This window comes from Canis lupus, chromosome 4, assembly GCF_048164855.1.
Source record: "Canis lupus baileyi chromosome 4, mCanLup2.hap1, whole genome shotgun sequence".
NCBI classification, from domain to species: domain Eukaryota; kingdom Metazoa; phylum Chordata; class Mammalia; order Carnivora; family Canidae; genus Canis; species Canis lupus.
In genome coordinates this window covers 54,105,577-54,123,275 of record NC_132841.1, presented here as the reverse complement: position 1 = coordinate 54,123,275, position 17,699 = coordinate 54,105,577, and the positions used below count along the sequence as shown (strand labels likewise).

The 17,699-nt window shown below is 39.3% G+C and overlaps 1 protein-coding gene across 3 annotated transcripts in view; it reads left to right on the top strand.

Annotated features, from left to right (window-relative positions):
• The window catches only part of SGCD (sarcoglycan delta), a 553,266-nt gene that overhangs the window by 441,372 nt on the left and 94,195 nt on the right, over positions 1–17,699 (top strand). For all 3 annotated transcript variants that reach the window (XM_072824383.1, XM_072824384.1, XM_072824382.1), the window contains exon 6: positions 17,285–17,357. In XM_072824383.1, the coding sequence (XP_072680484.1) occupies positions 17,285–17,357 (73 nt within the window). The remainder of the gene's footprint in view (positions 1–17,284; positions 17,358–17,699) is intronic.

Sequence of the window (17,699 nt, the reverse complement as noted above, 5' to 3'; positions counted from 1 at the left end):
TTCTAGAGAATCAGATAGTCTGATTGGCCACCCTAGGTCACATTCCCTTCTGTGTGTTTGTGGGATGTGTAGGGAGGAACATGTGATCACATCCCTGGTAGATTGACCCAAAACAAATAATTATTCTACTACTGAAATGAGAATGAGGGAATGTTAAATAGACAAAGACATTGTCCCCGTTCAACCTTTTTCCCTAGATTCATGTGCAGGTGGAACATCTCTTGAAATTCTTCCTTTAGACTTTATTTCTTGCTAAAGTCTTAATGATCTGCAATGACAAAGGGCACAGATGAAAATGAAACTTCCATTTTTTTTATTCCTCTTGTCTTTTCTCCATAGCTCCATTGCCTAACCCTGCTTGAGTACCTGGTCAGGGTTTGATGCCTGTTACAAACCATTGAAGCCAAAGGGCAGTAAGATTGTTACAGATGCCGTCGCTTGGATTTAATGTAGCAAAGTAGGTGAACTGGAATGTCTGAGCCACCATTCACAAGTGAAGAACTGCCTCCTGAGTGGTATTTTCTCTTCAAAGAGGCAGACCTCACTTCATGCTGCAGATCTACATTCAGTCAAGTGTTCTGAGATCTGTGTCAGGGAAGCTCCCAGAATGCAGGTGTTGCCCCTGCACCTCACAGGCCATGTGACCTCTTTTATCTCTGCTCTGCTCACTCACATTTTCACATGGAGATGGTCTTTCTTGCATACCTTTCAACATGGCTGCCAGCCCTACATTTCTATTTGAAGGTTAAAAATGGAAGCCAGGGGATTAATTTGTCTAGTTTCTCCACAGTCCTATTAGTAATTAGTTTTGTAACAGTGGGTAATTTATTACTTAGCATCCTAAGCCTTATATTTCTCAACCATAGGGTTGTCATCAAGATGGAAGGGAAGGATTGTCTCTGTTAAAGCATATAGCATCATTGTCAGTTAAGTGTGAGTTGTTAGTGGCCAGTTAGTACCTGTCACTCACTGCAACTGTCCTCTGGGCTGCTTGGTTTCAATTTTCAAGCTAGAATCTGCTTGGTCTTGTGTGGACAGGTGGCAGTTCAAACAGGACCACCTAGACAACCCCTCAGCAGAGAATTAGCTATATCCAACCATCACTATTCCTTGGTGGTTTTTTCCTGGAGGAAGAGATTTTGAGAATATGACTCAGTTCGCAAACTCATGATAGAAGAAATGACACATTCAGTAAGAAGTTAAGGATATACTCTGCAGCTAGATTTGCCAAAGTTCCAATCCTGGTTTCCACAATCACTCTCTGAGACCTTTCTGTGTTTCAGTCTTGTCGTCTGAAAACAGGGAGATAATAATAGCGTATGCCTCACATGGGTTCGATGAGAATTAAATGAGTTAATCCATGTGAGGTACTTAGAAAAATGCCTGACAAATAGTAAGCACTTAATAGATATCAGCTAATGGGATCCCTGGGTGGCGCAGCGGTTTGGCGCCTGCCTTTGGCCCAGGGCGCGATCCTGGAGACCCGGGATCGAATCCCACATCAGGCTCCCGGTGCATGGAGCCTGCTTCTCCCTCTGCCTGTGTCTCTGCCTCTCTCTCTCTCTCTCTCTCTCTCTCTCTCTGTGACTATCATAAATAAATTAAAAAAAATTAAAAAAAAAATAGATATCAGCTAATGAAATGACTTTTATTCCCTTAATGTGACATGGAACTCCCACAATAGTCTGGTAGGAAATTCTGTCTCCATCATGACTGGGTTACCCAAGATCCAGAAAGCACATATAGTTAGTGTCAAGAAAATATGAGCAAGCCTATCCGATCTTGGTCCATTAAGATCATTTCTGCTATCCTTATCTTTTCCAGCCTATGTGGTCATTGAAAATATGTCAGCTCTCAACTTGCATGCCATGGAGAGGGCCCAGGAATCTCTGCTGAGGCTGTAGACTCCTGTGCCAAGGGTCCTGCCTTCCAGGGGCATGACATAGCTGTGCCCTCTGAGAGTTTGTCACCTCCCTAAGGAAAACTCTGGTCCTCAAAAGACCTTACATCATGCAATTATTCTAAATCAGAGGCAAAATCTGCCCCTCCTTTTGGCTTCCCTCCAAAGCACTCTTCTCTTTCCCCTCCCTGGGAGGGTAGCCAGCACACTCTCCACTAGGAGTAGGTCTTTGCCAAGGGCAGGAATAGCTGTTGATTTAATGCAGCTCTGCTTTTGGTCCACTGAAAACCTTCCATCATGCAACTTAAATGCATTTTGCTAAGTGAAAGAAGCCAAACCCCAAAATTTGTACTGAGTGATTCCATTTACATGACATTCTGGAAAAAGCACCATTGTAGGGCCTGAAAACAGTGGGAGCCAAGAGTAAGGACTTGAGGGAGAGATTGACTAGAGAAGAGCAGCACAGGGGAAGCAAACTTCCAGTGTGATAAAATTGTGCTGTGTTTGCTTATGGTGGTAGATACATGACTGCATATATTTATCAAAACTTACAGAACTATGTGCTACAAATAGTACATTTTACTTTATGGAAACAAACAAACATCAGAGATAGGCAGAGGGCCTGGCTATCTGCTTCAAGTGGAGGAGAGATAAAAATATGGGAAGAATAAACACAAATCAATATTTTAAAAATTTATCAAGGCACAGACAAAGATAAGGAGGCAGGCTAAGCCTGATCATGCCATGGTAAAATGTTGGGCTTTTGTGGTATGAAAAAGGAACTTATCAGTGATTGTAAACCAGGCAGGAGTCCTGGGACACTTGGGTTTAGGGAAGTTGCACTGGCTGGATAAATTGGAGAGGTTACAAGAGAGCTGCTAGAAAGAAGGGAGACTCTACCACTGAGACCACAGAGCCAGAGCCTTAAGCATTTACTTTCCTGGACAAAGATGTATCAGCCTATCACAGTGGTGTTAGCTCATACTGACCAGCTCAGACCTCTCCCCTCTGGAAGTTTTGGCTTCATTACACAGCTTTTCCTGCCTAAGTGAAATTGAATTCAAAACATCTAAGTCTGTGCTCCTTGTCTAGAAAAGAACAAAGGCTCCAATGACATGGTCCTTACATTATGGTGAAGGTAACAGACACTCATCGAACCATCTCACAAGATAGAATGATGGCTCGTCCAGCATATCAGCTGTGCATTACAGAAAACACAGAAGAAGGAACAATTAGCGATAACTGAGAGAGAACCAGGGAAATTTTCATTATGAGGAGGCATTGGAGCTGGGCCTTAAAGAAGTTGATGCACTAAAAAGGAAAAAAAGGACTTTCTGGCTGAGAAGATGGAACAGGAAACCCAACCCCACTCCGCAGTCGATTAAAAGGTTCTTCAGGGGGCACCTGGGTGACTCAGCCAGTTAAGCATTGCGTTTGGTTCAGGTCATGATCTCAGGGTCCTAGGATAGAGCCCCACATCCAAAGTGGGGAGTTTGCTTCTCTCTCTCTCTCTCTGCTCTCTCTCTCTTTCTCTCAAATAAATATATAAAATCTTTAAAAAAAAAAAAAGCACTTCAGAATCATAGGAAGGTACAGGTATAGGAAGAGTGCTTTCCAACTTTCAAAAATTTGGCTTATGGCAAAAAAGTTCTAGGTGAAGATTATGGCCTTCGTAAAGGGTCAATTCGCTTATCTCTTCCAGACCTTGGGTGGAATGATATCATACCTTAGGCAAGGCTGAGCAACAGAATTCTCATAAGGTGGCTCAAATGAATAACCCAATGAGGGACACCTGGGTGGCTCAATCAGTTAAACATCTGTCATCAGCTCAGGTCATGATCCTGGAGTCCTGGATTCAAGCCTTGCTTCTGGCTCTCTGCTCAGTGGGGAGCCTGTTTCTCCTCCTCCCTCTGCCCCTCCCCGCTGTTCATTCCCTCTCTCTCTCTCTCAAATAAATAAAATCTTTAAAAAATAAAAAGAAGTCCAGTAATAGACCATTGCTGGTGGTTTAGTGGTGTCTGGGTCAACATATCTGAAATCCTCTTGGCCTTTGTCTCATGGTTGGAAGATGGCTCTCATAGCTCCAGATTATGTTGATAATCAGAAAAAGGATGGAACCAACGACATCTGTACCTTCCTATTAAAACAAAGGTAGCGGGATCCCTGGGTGGCGCAGCAGTTGAGTGCCTGCCTTTGGCTCAGGGCACGATCCTGGAGACCCGGGATCGAATCCCACGTCGGGTTCCCAGTGCATGGAGCCTGCTTCTCCCTCTGCCTATGTCTCTGCCTCTCTCTCTCTCTGTGTGTGTGTGTGTGTGTGTGTGTGTGACTATCGTAAATAAATAAAAATTAAAAAATAAAAATAATTAAAATAAAACAAAGATAGCTCACTGGATGCCTCTCCCCAGTAGCCTTCTATGTACAAGTCATTAGACAAAACCATGTCATAAAGGCCACCCCTAGCTTCAAGGGAGTCTGGGAAAGTAAATATATAACTGGGTACTTTGCTTCCCTAAGAGTAACAATATTTTGTTGGCAGGGGAAAACAGATGTTGATAAATGACATGCTGACCATACTAGGGATAAGATAAAAATCATTCAATCAAAATTACCCTGTAAGTCACCTGTAAAGTATGCCTATTTTGAAGCTTGCTTTCACAATAAGATTGTATTCTGAAATTAAAGCATTCAAGTGTTTTAGAGCATTGAGACATCCACCTCTTTTATTACGATTTCAACATGCTGGCCCTCACTTTTCAAGTCCTCATCATCTTCATCCCCTGTAAATGACTTTATAAGTTTGTCCAATTATTTTTTAGACCATGTTTCTCCATGGTCTTCAATTAATGTTTCAATTTCCTTCTCCATAGGAAAGCATCGCCCCCCCATCTACTTGGCTACAGGAACAGAGTGTTCCACTTGTTTTTCAATGACCAGGAAGCCCTTAAAATCATGTATGTGTTGTTTTCTTAGATCTCACCAGCATCCATGGAGTCTCAAGAGTCCTGATTGCTCTCACACTGGGAAAGACACTTGGAAGTCGAGATGTTGCCTAAGGAAGGGAAGATCTTGCCTATATTCAGGGCTCCAATTTTATACTCACTCCCAGGTGGAGGGCCAGGCAAAATCAGTGCTGTCCTTAACATCATTGCACAGCTCATATCCACTCCATCCCCCATCTCCCTGCACTGTTGACCTGATTCTGGCCACCCGTCCTACAAAGACCTGGAGGGAATGTGGGTGGGGTGCCACATTCATCTCATTCGTGGGACACACACAGTGTGTCATCTTTGGGAACACGGCATCTCTCTCACACCCAGCTCCTCATTCTTGCTGAGCAGCCTTCTCAGCTTGTTGTTGTGCTCCAGTGTTCATATACCCTCCTAACTTAAAGGCTGCCTGTTCCAGCATCCCATCTCTGTGACACAAACCCAATGAGTTGAAGTTATTTGTTTTACTGTGTGGTTTTATTTACTATCAAAAATAGTGTAGTCATAAGAAACTGAAATGAGGTTGCTTGCTGCTTGGATGATTCCTTTTATTTTTTTTCCCAGTTTGGGCTTAATGATACACCGAGCATGAGTTCTGGTCTATTGGTTTCAAGAGTAGAGTTTGTTTAATTAAACTACTTGTCTCTTCATATCTTGCCAGAATATTTTCCTATGTGAATCTTTAAATTGCTCTGCAGTTTCACATTCTACCAAAATATGTAAAATGTACACCTTGGCAGTATGGCCAGTTAAATTGTTAGAGTATTTGAAAGGGAGCACGACTTACTTTGTTCTTCTCCATGGTTACCATTCAAATTATTTAATAATATTCTTCTGTCTTTCTGGCCTTATCCTCTCTTGTTGTCCTCAATGTCATCTATTGTAATAAATATTTATTATTTAGTGAGCATTTTGATGTATGAGGCACACGTAACACTATATATATTATGTTATATAATATATACATTAACATATATATTATAGTATATATGTAGTACTATTATCCCCATTCCATACTACATAGGTATATATACATAATAATGTACTGTTACTATCCGCATTCCACAAAGCTGGGAATTGAGGCTAGAAAAAAGCTAAATAATTTGTCCAACATCGTATTCCTCTTCATAGTCTTCCTGTACACCCTGAACTTGGTACACTTTATTCAGTGTACATGTCTACTAAAGTCCCCACTCTACATGAACCCAAATATTCACATTATGCGTACCTACATCCAGGTAACTGAGCACATGTGCCTCTGCAAAGCCTGTGCCATAGAGCAGAATGGTATTCCTGTAAAAGTCTGGTTACTAACCAGAGCTAGATCTTTAAACTCTGATCCACTATCTAATATTCAGCTGTCTTACTATGTAGTTCTTCTGTGAAAAAATAGTAGCTCTTGCATGTAACTATTTCTTCCCTTCCATCTTACCCCTGCCCACAAGAATCTGCGTCCAGTTCTTTGTAGAATGGCTCCAAGAATGGTACAAGTGACCTCTGTGTTGTTAAATTTCATGGGCATTTTAACCCCTCTCCTACTCTTAGGCACCAGTGAACATAGGTTACTCCTTCTACTTTTCTGAAGGACTTTTTTCCCTTGGCTTCTGGTGTTACCCCATTCCTGGTCTCCTTCCTACCTCTCTAGCCATTTCTTTACAGTTTCCCTTTCCTTGATAGTTGATGTTCCCATGCCCAACTTGAAATGTTGGAATCCTTTAAAATTCGGACTGTGGTTCTCTTTCTGACTGTGGCTCTCTTTCTATATCCCTTTCACCATATCTTGGATCATATCATTCATTCTGCTGGTTTCCATAATCATCTGTATTCCAAAAAGTCTATATACTCTGCCTTGAGTACTGTTTACTTGTGTATCCAGTTGCCTACATGAACATTGGAACCTTAAATCCATTGATACCTTAAATCCAACATGACCAAATTGAATATATGCTCTGCCCCCAAACCTGAACATGTCTTACCCTCACCCCTCATACCATACTCACCACTAACTTCTTTCAACTCTACCTCCTCACTAGTTCTCATGTTCAGTCTTGCCATTTCTCACATTACAAATTAATTAGTTTAGGGCACCATAATTTCTTACCTGGCTACTGATATAGTCCTCTGATCTGCATGCATTTGCTCTCAATCCCCTGTTCTGCACTTTACAGAGTGTAGTCCAATCCTCTAAGTATGGGAATCAGATTTGGTTGGAAATAACAGACAAACCCACGAACAGTGTCTTAAACAGGTCAGGGGTTTATTTTTATTATGTGATAATAATTCCAGAGGCATGGTCTCCAGGGCTCACAATAGAGCAGAGTGTCCTGAAGGAATCAGATTCCTTCAACCTTCTTCCTTGCACACCTTCAGCAACATGGCTTTTGCTCTCGTGGTCACACAGGGCTGCTGTGCCTCAAAGCATTGCTTCTGTATTTCAGAAAAGGAATAGTAAAGAACAAAAAAAGCCTTCTTGTTAGGCTTTGCTTTTCTTATTTGTGAAGAAAATATCTCCCCAGACACTTGTACCTACATTTCACTGGCCAAGGCTGTATCACACAGTATCTTAATGCTGCAAAGGGAGTCTGAGAAGTTCAGCTGTTTGGATTTCCAGCCTCTATGGTAGGCAAATGCAAGGGAGGATGCACTGTGCTTAAAATTAGGGCAGTCAAGCCACGGTATCTGCCACCATAGTATTTTTAAAAAACACATATCTGAGCACAGTCATTCTCCTGTCTATATCCTTTCAATGATTTCTTTTTCCCATTAGTACAAAATTCTCAAATTTTGCCATGGCTTGAATATTCCTACATGACCTTGCCCCTAGCTACCTCCCCAACCTTATCTTATGCCAGTCTTGGTCTTTCTACTCCAGCTACACACATCTCTTTAAAAGCAGCAAGCCAGCTCTTGTGTCAGGGCTTTCACATGCCTCCTCCTCCCTGGCGCCCTCTCTCCACCTGGCTCCATCCAAACCATCACTGCTGGACTAACCCCTGCTCCATTGTCAAATCTCAACTGCCTGTCATTTCCCCAGAGAAGTTCTCAGGGTCCTCCATGCTTGGGCAAGATGCCTGCTCAGAGCTCTAGCAGCTCTCTCTCCTACTCAGAGCATTTACAATAGTGTTTCTCAACCATTTTTTTCAGTATCACTCTTTTAAGGAATCATTTCAGACTTCTTTTTTTTCTAATCCCTTTTCTGCCATGCAACTTTACTATCACAGATACACTGTATGTCATCGTATGTATTGCATGTATGTCTGTACTTTGTACTCAGAGAAAGATTTCTAGTGCCTTTAAGTACCAATTTTTGTACACTTGGGGGCTACATCGCCCCCATTGAGAATACATGATTTACAGTAATTGTCATTACAAAAATCAGTTTAAATATGTCCTCTAGCATCTGTCTGTCTAGCCACTAAAAGTACGTAAGAGCAGAGATCAGATCTTCATACTCGGTATTGCCTTAGTACCGTGCCAGGTACATAGTAGATAATTGTTCAATGTTTATAGACAGTGAATGTTACAACACTTAAAATGGCTAAATATTGTATATATTTTTTTGAAATTTTTATTTCTGAGTCCATAAAGAGAAAAAGTCTGAATCTGTTTTTCCCACAAAACCATTTATGCAGTAGGCCCTCCATAAATAGTGGTTAAATGAATTAATTATCTGTACTTTTTTTGATCAGGAGATCTGCCCTAATTCCTAAAAAGAAAATATTTGTTATGTATCCTGGAAATGACTTATAATGACTACAGATTTTTTGCATTAGGAATTTATTAAATGCCACCAGCAGCCAGGGAAACACAAGGGGATTAAATTACTTCAAGTGATTTCTTCCACTCAAAATTACTGTCTCACATGTCTGTTGCTTATTTTGGGAAGGTTTTCAGAAGCTGATAGCTACCTTCAAAATATGTAACCTTGAAATTTGTGGAAACTCTGCAACCTCACTGATTACTCAGCTCATTTTAAATCCCAGATTAGATATAACCCAACTCACTTCCTTAAAAAGAATTTTTCGGGATGCTGGGTGGCTCAATGGTTGAGTGCCTGCCTTCAGCGCAGGGGGTGGTCTGGAGTCCCAGGATCGAGTTCCCTGCATGGAGCCTACTTCTCTCTCTGCCTGTGTCTCTGTCTCTGTCTCTCTCTCTCTTTTTCTCTGTGTCTCTCATGAATAAATAAATAAAAATCTTAAGAATTTTTCACTGCACATTATAATTAGGAGAAAGCCAATAATTCGTGTTATGAAATAAACAGAAACCACCATTTCTGAGGGATTTCTTGTGATGAGTGCTCCCACGATACACTCTTATAATACCATGGATAACATGCTATAGAGATTGCGTTTCAGGAAAATAGGCCTCAGAAATTAAAGGATATTTAAATATTAACATGTAACTATGTTCTCTAGCCTGGACTTAGGCAAAAACCGTATCTCGTGTACTTAGAAAGCTTATAACAAAAGGATATATGTATATGTGTTTAGCTAAAACTTTAGAGTCACTAGAAAATTATCTTGCACAGGGGACAGTCTTCATTATTCAAGAATTTACTACATTATTCAAAATTTTTAAAATATTTCTTGCTAATAAATACTTTGGGAGATTTAAAGTTTCTTTGTCACTATACCCTCATAAGAAAAATGTTGGATTCAGAGAAGCAGTTTTTATTAAATAAAGGCAATTTCAATTGCAATTAAAATATCAAATATGAAAAAAGCTGGATTTCATTGGAGGTGTATAAGGTTGCCATGGGTACCACTGACTTTGAGTATTAATCACTTGGCTTTGACCATCCATTTCAGCTCTTCCCATGAGCCCTCTGGTACCCATCGTTCTTCTTATCCAGCACCTCATCAGATCCCATTGGCTTTCCACTTAAGTATCTCCTAAACCCATCCACATTTCTTCATCTGTACTGCCAGTTCTTTAGTCCAGCCTACCACTATCCCTCTCACTGTCCCATCTCATCTATCCTTGCCCTCCTCAAGTGTCTTTTCCATGATAACAACGTTGCAGCCAGCTTCTGCTTTTACAACAGGCTACCATAGACTGGATGGCTTAATCAATAGGAATTTTTCACGATTCTGGGGGCTGGGAGCCTGAGATCAAGGAGCCAGCATGGTGGCATTCCAATGATGATTAGACTTTCAGCATATGATTTTAGGAGGATACAAACATGCAGACCATAACATGCTGCCACAGTGATCTTTAAAAAAGACCACTCTGATCAAGCCAGATTCCTGCTTAAAACCTTCACCATGACCTACAAGTTTCTGAATTACCTGGGTTAACTCACCTCTCCAACCTCCTCCTATGCTGCTCACCCCTTGCAAATATGGTCTAGCCAGACTGATCTTTATTAACTTTAACTTCCCAACCCTGATGTCTTTACATTATCTTATCTACTGCCACTTCCCTCTCTTAACTAGTTCATTCCTAATCGCTTAATAAATAACAAAACTTTACTCTCTCAGGGAAACTTACTTGCCATGCCAGGATATGACCCTAAGTTGTATTGCAAAGACCTTTTTTATTTTCCTTTCAAGTCTTTATCACTATTTGTAACTATTATGTATTTTTATTTGCAAAATTATTTAATAAATAGTTATTTAAACTAATAATATACACTACTAGAGTACACTGCACTCTTCTAGTCTATGGACTCCATGTCTCTCTGGCTCACTTCTAGAGCCTCCTGCATAAAACATATTTATTAAATAAATTGAATGTTGGGTTTATCAAACTTATCATGCTCTTCTCCTAGTCCCTGGGGTTTATCCAACCAGGTTATCTGGTGGATTGTAAAACTGCAGGGCTGGCAGCAGCCTTATAGATTGTTTAATCTCCACCCCCATTTTGTATAACAAATGGAGAAATAAGACCAGAGGGCAAATTGTGCCAAAGTCACATAATAAGCTCATAGAAAATCAGCACTAAAAATCAGGTCTTTGGTTTTTCAGTTCTCTGATATTTTAAGAAATCAAATCATTCTTAAGTGTCTTATCACCATTTTAGATTAAAATCCTTTGTCTATTTTTTAATCTAATATTGGTATTAAAATATATCCTTACCAAGTAAAATGTGGTTGTTGTTACGGGTTGTCATTCAGGTTATATCTACCCAAGCAACATGGAGTTAGAACACTTAAAATGTTTTGACTTCAGACAATGGTGATTAGATATTTTAACTCTGCATTTTGAACTTGTTGAATATTTTGGCCCCAATATTTAAGCCCAAAGATGAGTTTTAGTCTGTGTTCACTAATACAAAGCATTAATCATAATTATGCCAACGTTAATGAATGTACATCAAGAGAGAACTTTCCAGAGCAAACTCCATTAAGCTAGCTTAATTCCTTAATCAATGTTCTAAATAGCACACTTAAGCCATTTCTGACCTTTTTGAAAGTTTTTCTAGAAATTATCATCTGAAAAATCAGTTCTCCATGTACAACAAAGATTTTATTCATCATCTATTTTTCTGGCTCCAGCCACTATTCATAACTTCTAGCATAGTATTTCTTCCTTTATGTCTAATGCTTCTTTCAGTCCAGTTTTCTTGTAGCACATTTTACAGATGTGAATCTGCCTTTCAGGATTTGGTTCATGGCTGTATTTAACATATACAGCTATAGGCACTTTAGCGTTTGTTATTTTTTATAAAACTGAATTTTCCCCAATTTTTGAAGTCTTCAAGAGTTATGAACCAGGTTTTTGTTTTTTCAATTAGTTTCATTTATAATAAATTTTTCCATCGACCATTTTACCTGTGAGGTTTATTTTCTGGTGAATAGTTCTTCCATTTAAATGCAGCTTGAATTGGACAAAAGTCTGTTTGCTTTTACTTGTTTCTTCCTTAAACACTGAGAAAATTTTTAGGATTTTTTTTCTTTATTTTAATATATATTTCAGGGTTACTCTTTTTTTCTGGTAGGAAATGGAGGTGGCTCAAGACAATCAACTGTTTAGATTGTTACCCGATGAAATTTTTGATTTGAGAGGAAAACAGGTTAGCCCTGATTCTTCTCATCCTATCCCTTATTTTACAGTTGAGAAAGTTAAGGGTCAGAGAAGAATTCTGATTTGCATGAGATGATAGAGATAGGACTAGAACTCAGGTGTCTTCACACCCAGGACAATTTGAAGGGAAAGTCACCAAAGTTGAGGACACTTTCCATAGAGGAGAAGCTGGCTTTTTGTTACCATGGCAATGGAGTGCATTTGAAATTTTTTGACAAGTTTACCCCCTACCTGTATTACAAGGAAAAAAGAGCCATTGAGCTGATCTTTATGGTGATTCAAAACACTTTAGATAGATCCTGTCACATGCTTTATAAGTTCCTAATTGATTGTGTGGAATTAAGTTATTGGGCAGAGAACCAGCTAATGGAAACACATTGACAAAATCATTTTTGAGGGACATTAATGGAACTTAAAATAAAGCTGAAATGGCTTTATGGATTTTTCACTCAAACTGTTTATGAACATTTATTGCCAGTAAATTATATTGTGTCAAAAGAAGGAATCACTAGGTATGACTTTAATAGAAACCTTTTTGAAATAATAAAATTGAGAGTAATTTATTATCTAAGAGTGGATAGGGGATAGGATGGGAGAATTCATCCTGATGAATGTTTGTCCACTCTGCAGCTTCTGAGAAAGTGAAAAATGGTGTGAAAATCAGAAGCCTGATAGGACTTGGAAAGAAATGGTGTTTTTGAAAGTATTAATATCTCCTCTCATTGTGCATGAGAATTGGTTTTAAAAGAGCGGTGATGGGAGATTTGGCAAGTTACTTGAGGGTATAAACATTGATATTTGTTCATATTTCATAAAGAGATGAGCAAGTAGGGAGTGATTTGATCTGCTGAAAGAGGTCTAGAGTAGTGGTCACAGGCACTGGTTCCAGAGCAGAGAGTTCAAATTCTGACTCCCTGTCTCCACCACTCAACCATAGGAAAATTTCCTGACTTCCCTGAGTCTCAGATTCCACATCCATAACAACAGATATGCACATCCCTACCTCATAGGGTATTCTGATGATCAACTTTAAAATAGTTTCAATAGTTTGTACTTCATAGTAAGTGCTTTAAAAATGTTATTTTTTTAAGAGTCATAAAGGTAAGAGGAGGAAAGAATAGGATTCACAAATATTTTAGTACTACTAGAAGTATTTAATCGACTATGATTTGCTGATTGCTATGTACCAGAGATCTCATTCAATCTCCCAAGACCCCTAGGAGATGAAGTTACTATTAATATCCCTTCTTTTCTAAGAAGGAAACTGAGCATCTTAGAGATTGGGTTTCATGCCCAAGGACACTCAGATCATGAGAAATTGTGGTACATTCCCCTGAGAGGTCATATCTATGGGTTTATTTTCTAGCATGGCTGGCACATATGGGCCCCTGTAGCAAAGTCCATCAAAAACAAAATCAGAGGGCACCTGGTTGGACAGTGGGAGCTAAGGGAGCCTGAGTGTCTTGCCCTTCACTTTCATCACACATCCAGAACCTGTCCCATTCCTACATCCTCTACCTATGAGAGCCCAGCCCTCTTGGTTTTGCTGGCTTGCCATCTTGCAGGTGCCACATTGTCTGGGCATTCAGAAAATAAGGCACTAGGGTATGATGGCTGCAAATGGGTCCTGGAGTTAGATGCCTGCATCTGAATCTCAACTCTAGCAGTCATGTGACCATGAGCCACATGTTTTTTTAGCCCCACTTGTCTTGTTGATTAGTTTTCTTGGTCTGGGGAAGACACTACAAGGCTTGATCTCATTTTACTTTAAAGAGATATTTGTATTTAGCCCAAATAATATCCTTTTATTAACATAGATCTTTTATCTTAAGAGGTACAGTTAAATATGTTGGATTTTGGACATTTATTAAATTAGTCATGTAATACATAAGGAATTTTATAACAGTAAATTAGCACTCCCATAGAAGTGGTAGTACCAACTAGAAATGAGTCTAGTAGAAGTCTTCAGAACCTAAAATTCAATGTTTGTATTCTGTCTGTGACCTTACCTCTGCTCACATAGAGCTTAGGGTCTTATTGAAGAGATGGGGAAAATGTCAGTAAGGTAAATAAAAATCCCAGGTAGTGTGTGCTCAGTGCTACATTAGTGTTATAGTTGTATTACAGATATTTATTGAGAACCTACACTGTGCTAGGCAATGGAGATAGGTTAGAGAACAAGGCACATGCCTCCAAGGCACCCAGCAAATAGGACTGTAGATCTGAGAAAGCTGAGGACCCAAGCTCAGTTATTCAGAGACCATGGTCCTTCCACAAACATACAGTGCAATGTATTGGATGACTTTATGTAACCTTCCTTTATCCATCTTGGAATTGCTTTAAAAGGATGGCCAGGCTAGGGACCACCAGCTGCAGTAGGGTGATTCCTTCTTGAGCTCAGTGCAGCCAGATGTTAGCAAGTGAACTTTTGTTAGTGTATCTGACAAATGGGGAAAACAGGCTCAGCAAAAGTATGGATGGAATAAATAAAATGGTGTGCAGGCTTCTGAGGTTCATTTTGCATAAAAAAAAATGCCACTCCTCATTCTTGGACAATTCGACTGAATAAATGCAACATATATCCTTAGGTATGTATATATTTTGCATAATTGAAATTTATGAAATAGGTATTCTTTGGCTTCAGAGGCCTTATAAAATGATAGAAGGGTGCAGGAGGTATCAGTAAAACATAAAGCTTCACAACATTTTAATACCGGTTCAGATAATGAAGGTTGTCTATGAGTAGTACTAATTGTCATATGGGGAAGTCACACAATTAAGGCTAATTTTATAAGAGGTAATAATGCTCTTTCTCTTGCAGTTTTCATAGAATTCTTAGTAGAGGAAGGGGAGATATGAGCTGGGACTCAAGAATGTATAAAATGTAAATAAACAGAAATAACCATTCTAGCTTTAATCAGGTATATGTGTTCCTTTTCATCATTAAAATAAATAAAAAAAAAAAAGACAGGTTCCAAAGGGTAAGAACTAAGCATTTCTAAGAAATAGAAAGGAAAAGAATCTCAAAGGAAGCCCATGTTAACTGCAGTAGTGACAAATGGGAGCTGTTTAGTAACAGGTTTGGGATAGTACTGAGATGTGGTAGCTTAGTCCATGCTCTTGAGTCACAGACACTTTAGAACCACATCCCAATGTGTTGCTCATCATCCTGTGACTTCTACCAGCCTGTTTTACCCACTAGGCATCCTCCACAGTAACTTTGATCTAGGTCTTCCTCAAAGGATCACAGAAATGTTGGAGATGTGGAATGCATGCTCTGCCAAACCAAATTTAATATATGGGTAACAAATGCTACATTATAGTCTAGAATCCAACCCAATCTTATTCAGTTATTGTATCAGAGTTCTTCAGAAACAGAACCAATATGGTTATACATGGAGGAAGAGATTCATTATAAGAAATTGGCTCATGTCATTATAGAAGCTAAGAAGTCCCATGACCTGCTGTCTGTAAGGTGGAGACCCAGGAAGGCTGGTGGCATAAATCAGAGTGAGTCCTAAGGCTCACTAAGAACCAGTGGAGTCAATGGTGTAGATTCCAGTCTGGGTCTGCAGGCTTGAGAAAAAGGTATGCTGAGGGCAGGAAAAGATTGATATCCCAGCTCAAGCAGTTAGGCATAAAGGGCCTAATTATTCCTTCCTCCACCTTTTTGTTCTGTTCAGGCCCTCAACAGAATTGGCTAATGCCCACCAGCACTGGGGAGGATGGATTGCTCTGCTGTATCCACTCATTCACGTGCCTCTTTCATCTGGAAACACCCTACAGACACACCCAGAAATCATGTTTAGCCCAATATCTGGGTACCTTATGATCCAAGTGAAGCTGACACATAAATTAACCACCACATTTATAAAAAGACAATAAAGCTTAAATCACAAGGGCAAAATAATTTATGTATAATGAAACAACATTCTTAGGAAATTTACATCAAAAAGTTGCGTTTAATGGAAACTATGGATACATTTTGATCCATTTGAAATGATGTGGTTTGGGGTCTTGAAAGGTAGAAGTACCTACATGCAGAAAAAGATCTTAAATGTCCCTACACCAAATGTCTCTGCATACTGCAACTGTCTGTAGGGTTGTTGCGAGGGATAATTGAGCTAGTGCATATGAAGTAGACATAATGATATCAATGATAATGTTAACTTAGATTAATAGTTATCATTCACCAGGATATTCTTTTAAATGACTACATATAATGTCAAGTTGAGGCATTATTTTCTGATTTTATTTGCAGTAGTCTATTACTCATATCAGAAAGATTAAATACTTCCCCCCAAAAGATTAAATACTTTTGTAGTTACTACACAGGTTCATTTCACTAGACTCATCAGTATGCGAGGATAAATCTGGATTTGGTATAACAGTGGTTAATGGAGGATTTCTAGACATTTTAACAATGCAAGGGGATTCCAGAAATTCAAACCTGATTACAGGATACTACTCTGCCCCTTTTTGTTGCATCAAAGAAATACACCAAATAAGGTATAAAAATAAACACCTTTACTTCAAAGTACAGGATACTGCCTAGCTAAGTTTAATTGAAAAACTAATATCCAGTGCAATTGTCTTTGATAAACTGAGGCTTAAATGATTTGAAAACACTCTGGGAGCAGACCAATCAGATAATCACCATCTTTATGGCTGGGAAGGTTCAGCTGGTGATGACAAGTTGTAAAGATAAAAGCTTATTGCAAAGTCAAGAGCTAAATGTCTAGATTGGGCTGGGGATCAATGTTAATACTCAAAGTGTAAAAGCAGTGAACTTCAAATCATCTTTCGTAGTGTTCTGTTTAACTTTTCAAGATAATAGTGTAGAATTTTATTTACTGAAAAATTGTTTGCTTAATTTCATTAGATGGACACCTCACAGTGTAACGGTGTTCTCCACCATCCACCCACTACCTCGATGTTGGATGTGTTCTGTGATTTGTGCTCTGCGCTGCAATAAGAGGCTTCAGCTGCTGTTTTTCAAAACATTTCCAGTTGGATGACTATTAATAGTTGAAGAGAGACACAAGTTAAACTGTGCCATTTCTTAGGCATCTTCTTCTCTTTTTTTTCTTTTTTTTTTTTTTTTAAGAAGTCGACATAGTATTTGCCTCATGGCCTCACTCTGATCTCATCAAGAACACTTTCAAAAGAATTTCCTTGTTTTTTCAAAGGCTGTTTGCCTGAGTTGATTTAGTGCTCCCCTATCATGGAGCTAAAGCCGCTGGCAAAATCCGTGCTTTGGGTTGTATGAAGGATTCACTACATTTAGCTCCCCTCATTGTGTTGATTGTGCCTCCAGGTGACATGTCCAAAGTCTCCAACCTCTGTTTACTTTTTTCTTTTGTTTACAGGAGCGGAGGGCACAGTGTTCCCTAAATCTATAGAGACACCTAATGTCAGGGCAGACCCCTTCAAGGAACTAAGGTAAACTTCTGACTATGGTTTGCATTGATTAGTGGCTATTTCCTTTGTCTGAGCAACTGACTGATGATTCATTTTGAGTGTATGGAATGTAATAGGCATCACAACATGAATATACAAACTTGGAGAGATTAGAAAGAATGCGAAGATAAGCTACATCCAAGAGAAAATTTTCTCAGAGAACTTAAGAAGATTGGGGGTCTGGAGGAGGAGATTGCCAGCCTTGTAATTATGAGATTTGGGATTCACTCATTCACAGCGTTTGTTTCCTCCTGTATTTTGTGGTACCAAAAACCTAAGCAGTTACAAAACTAGTCAGTAATTGGTACTGATCAGTCCAAAGAA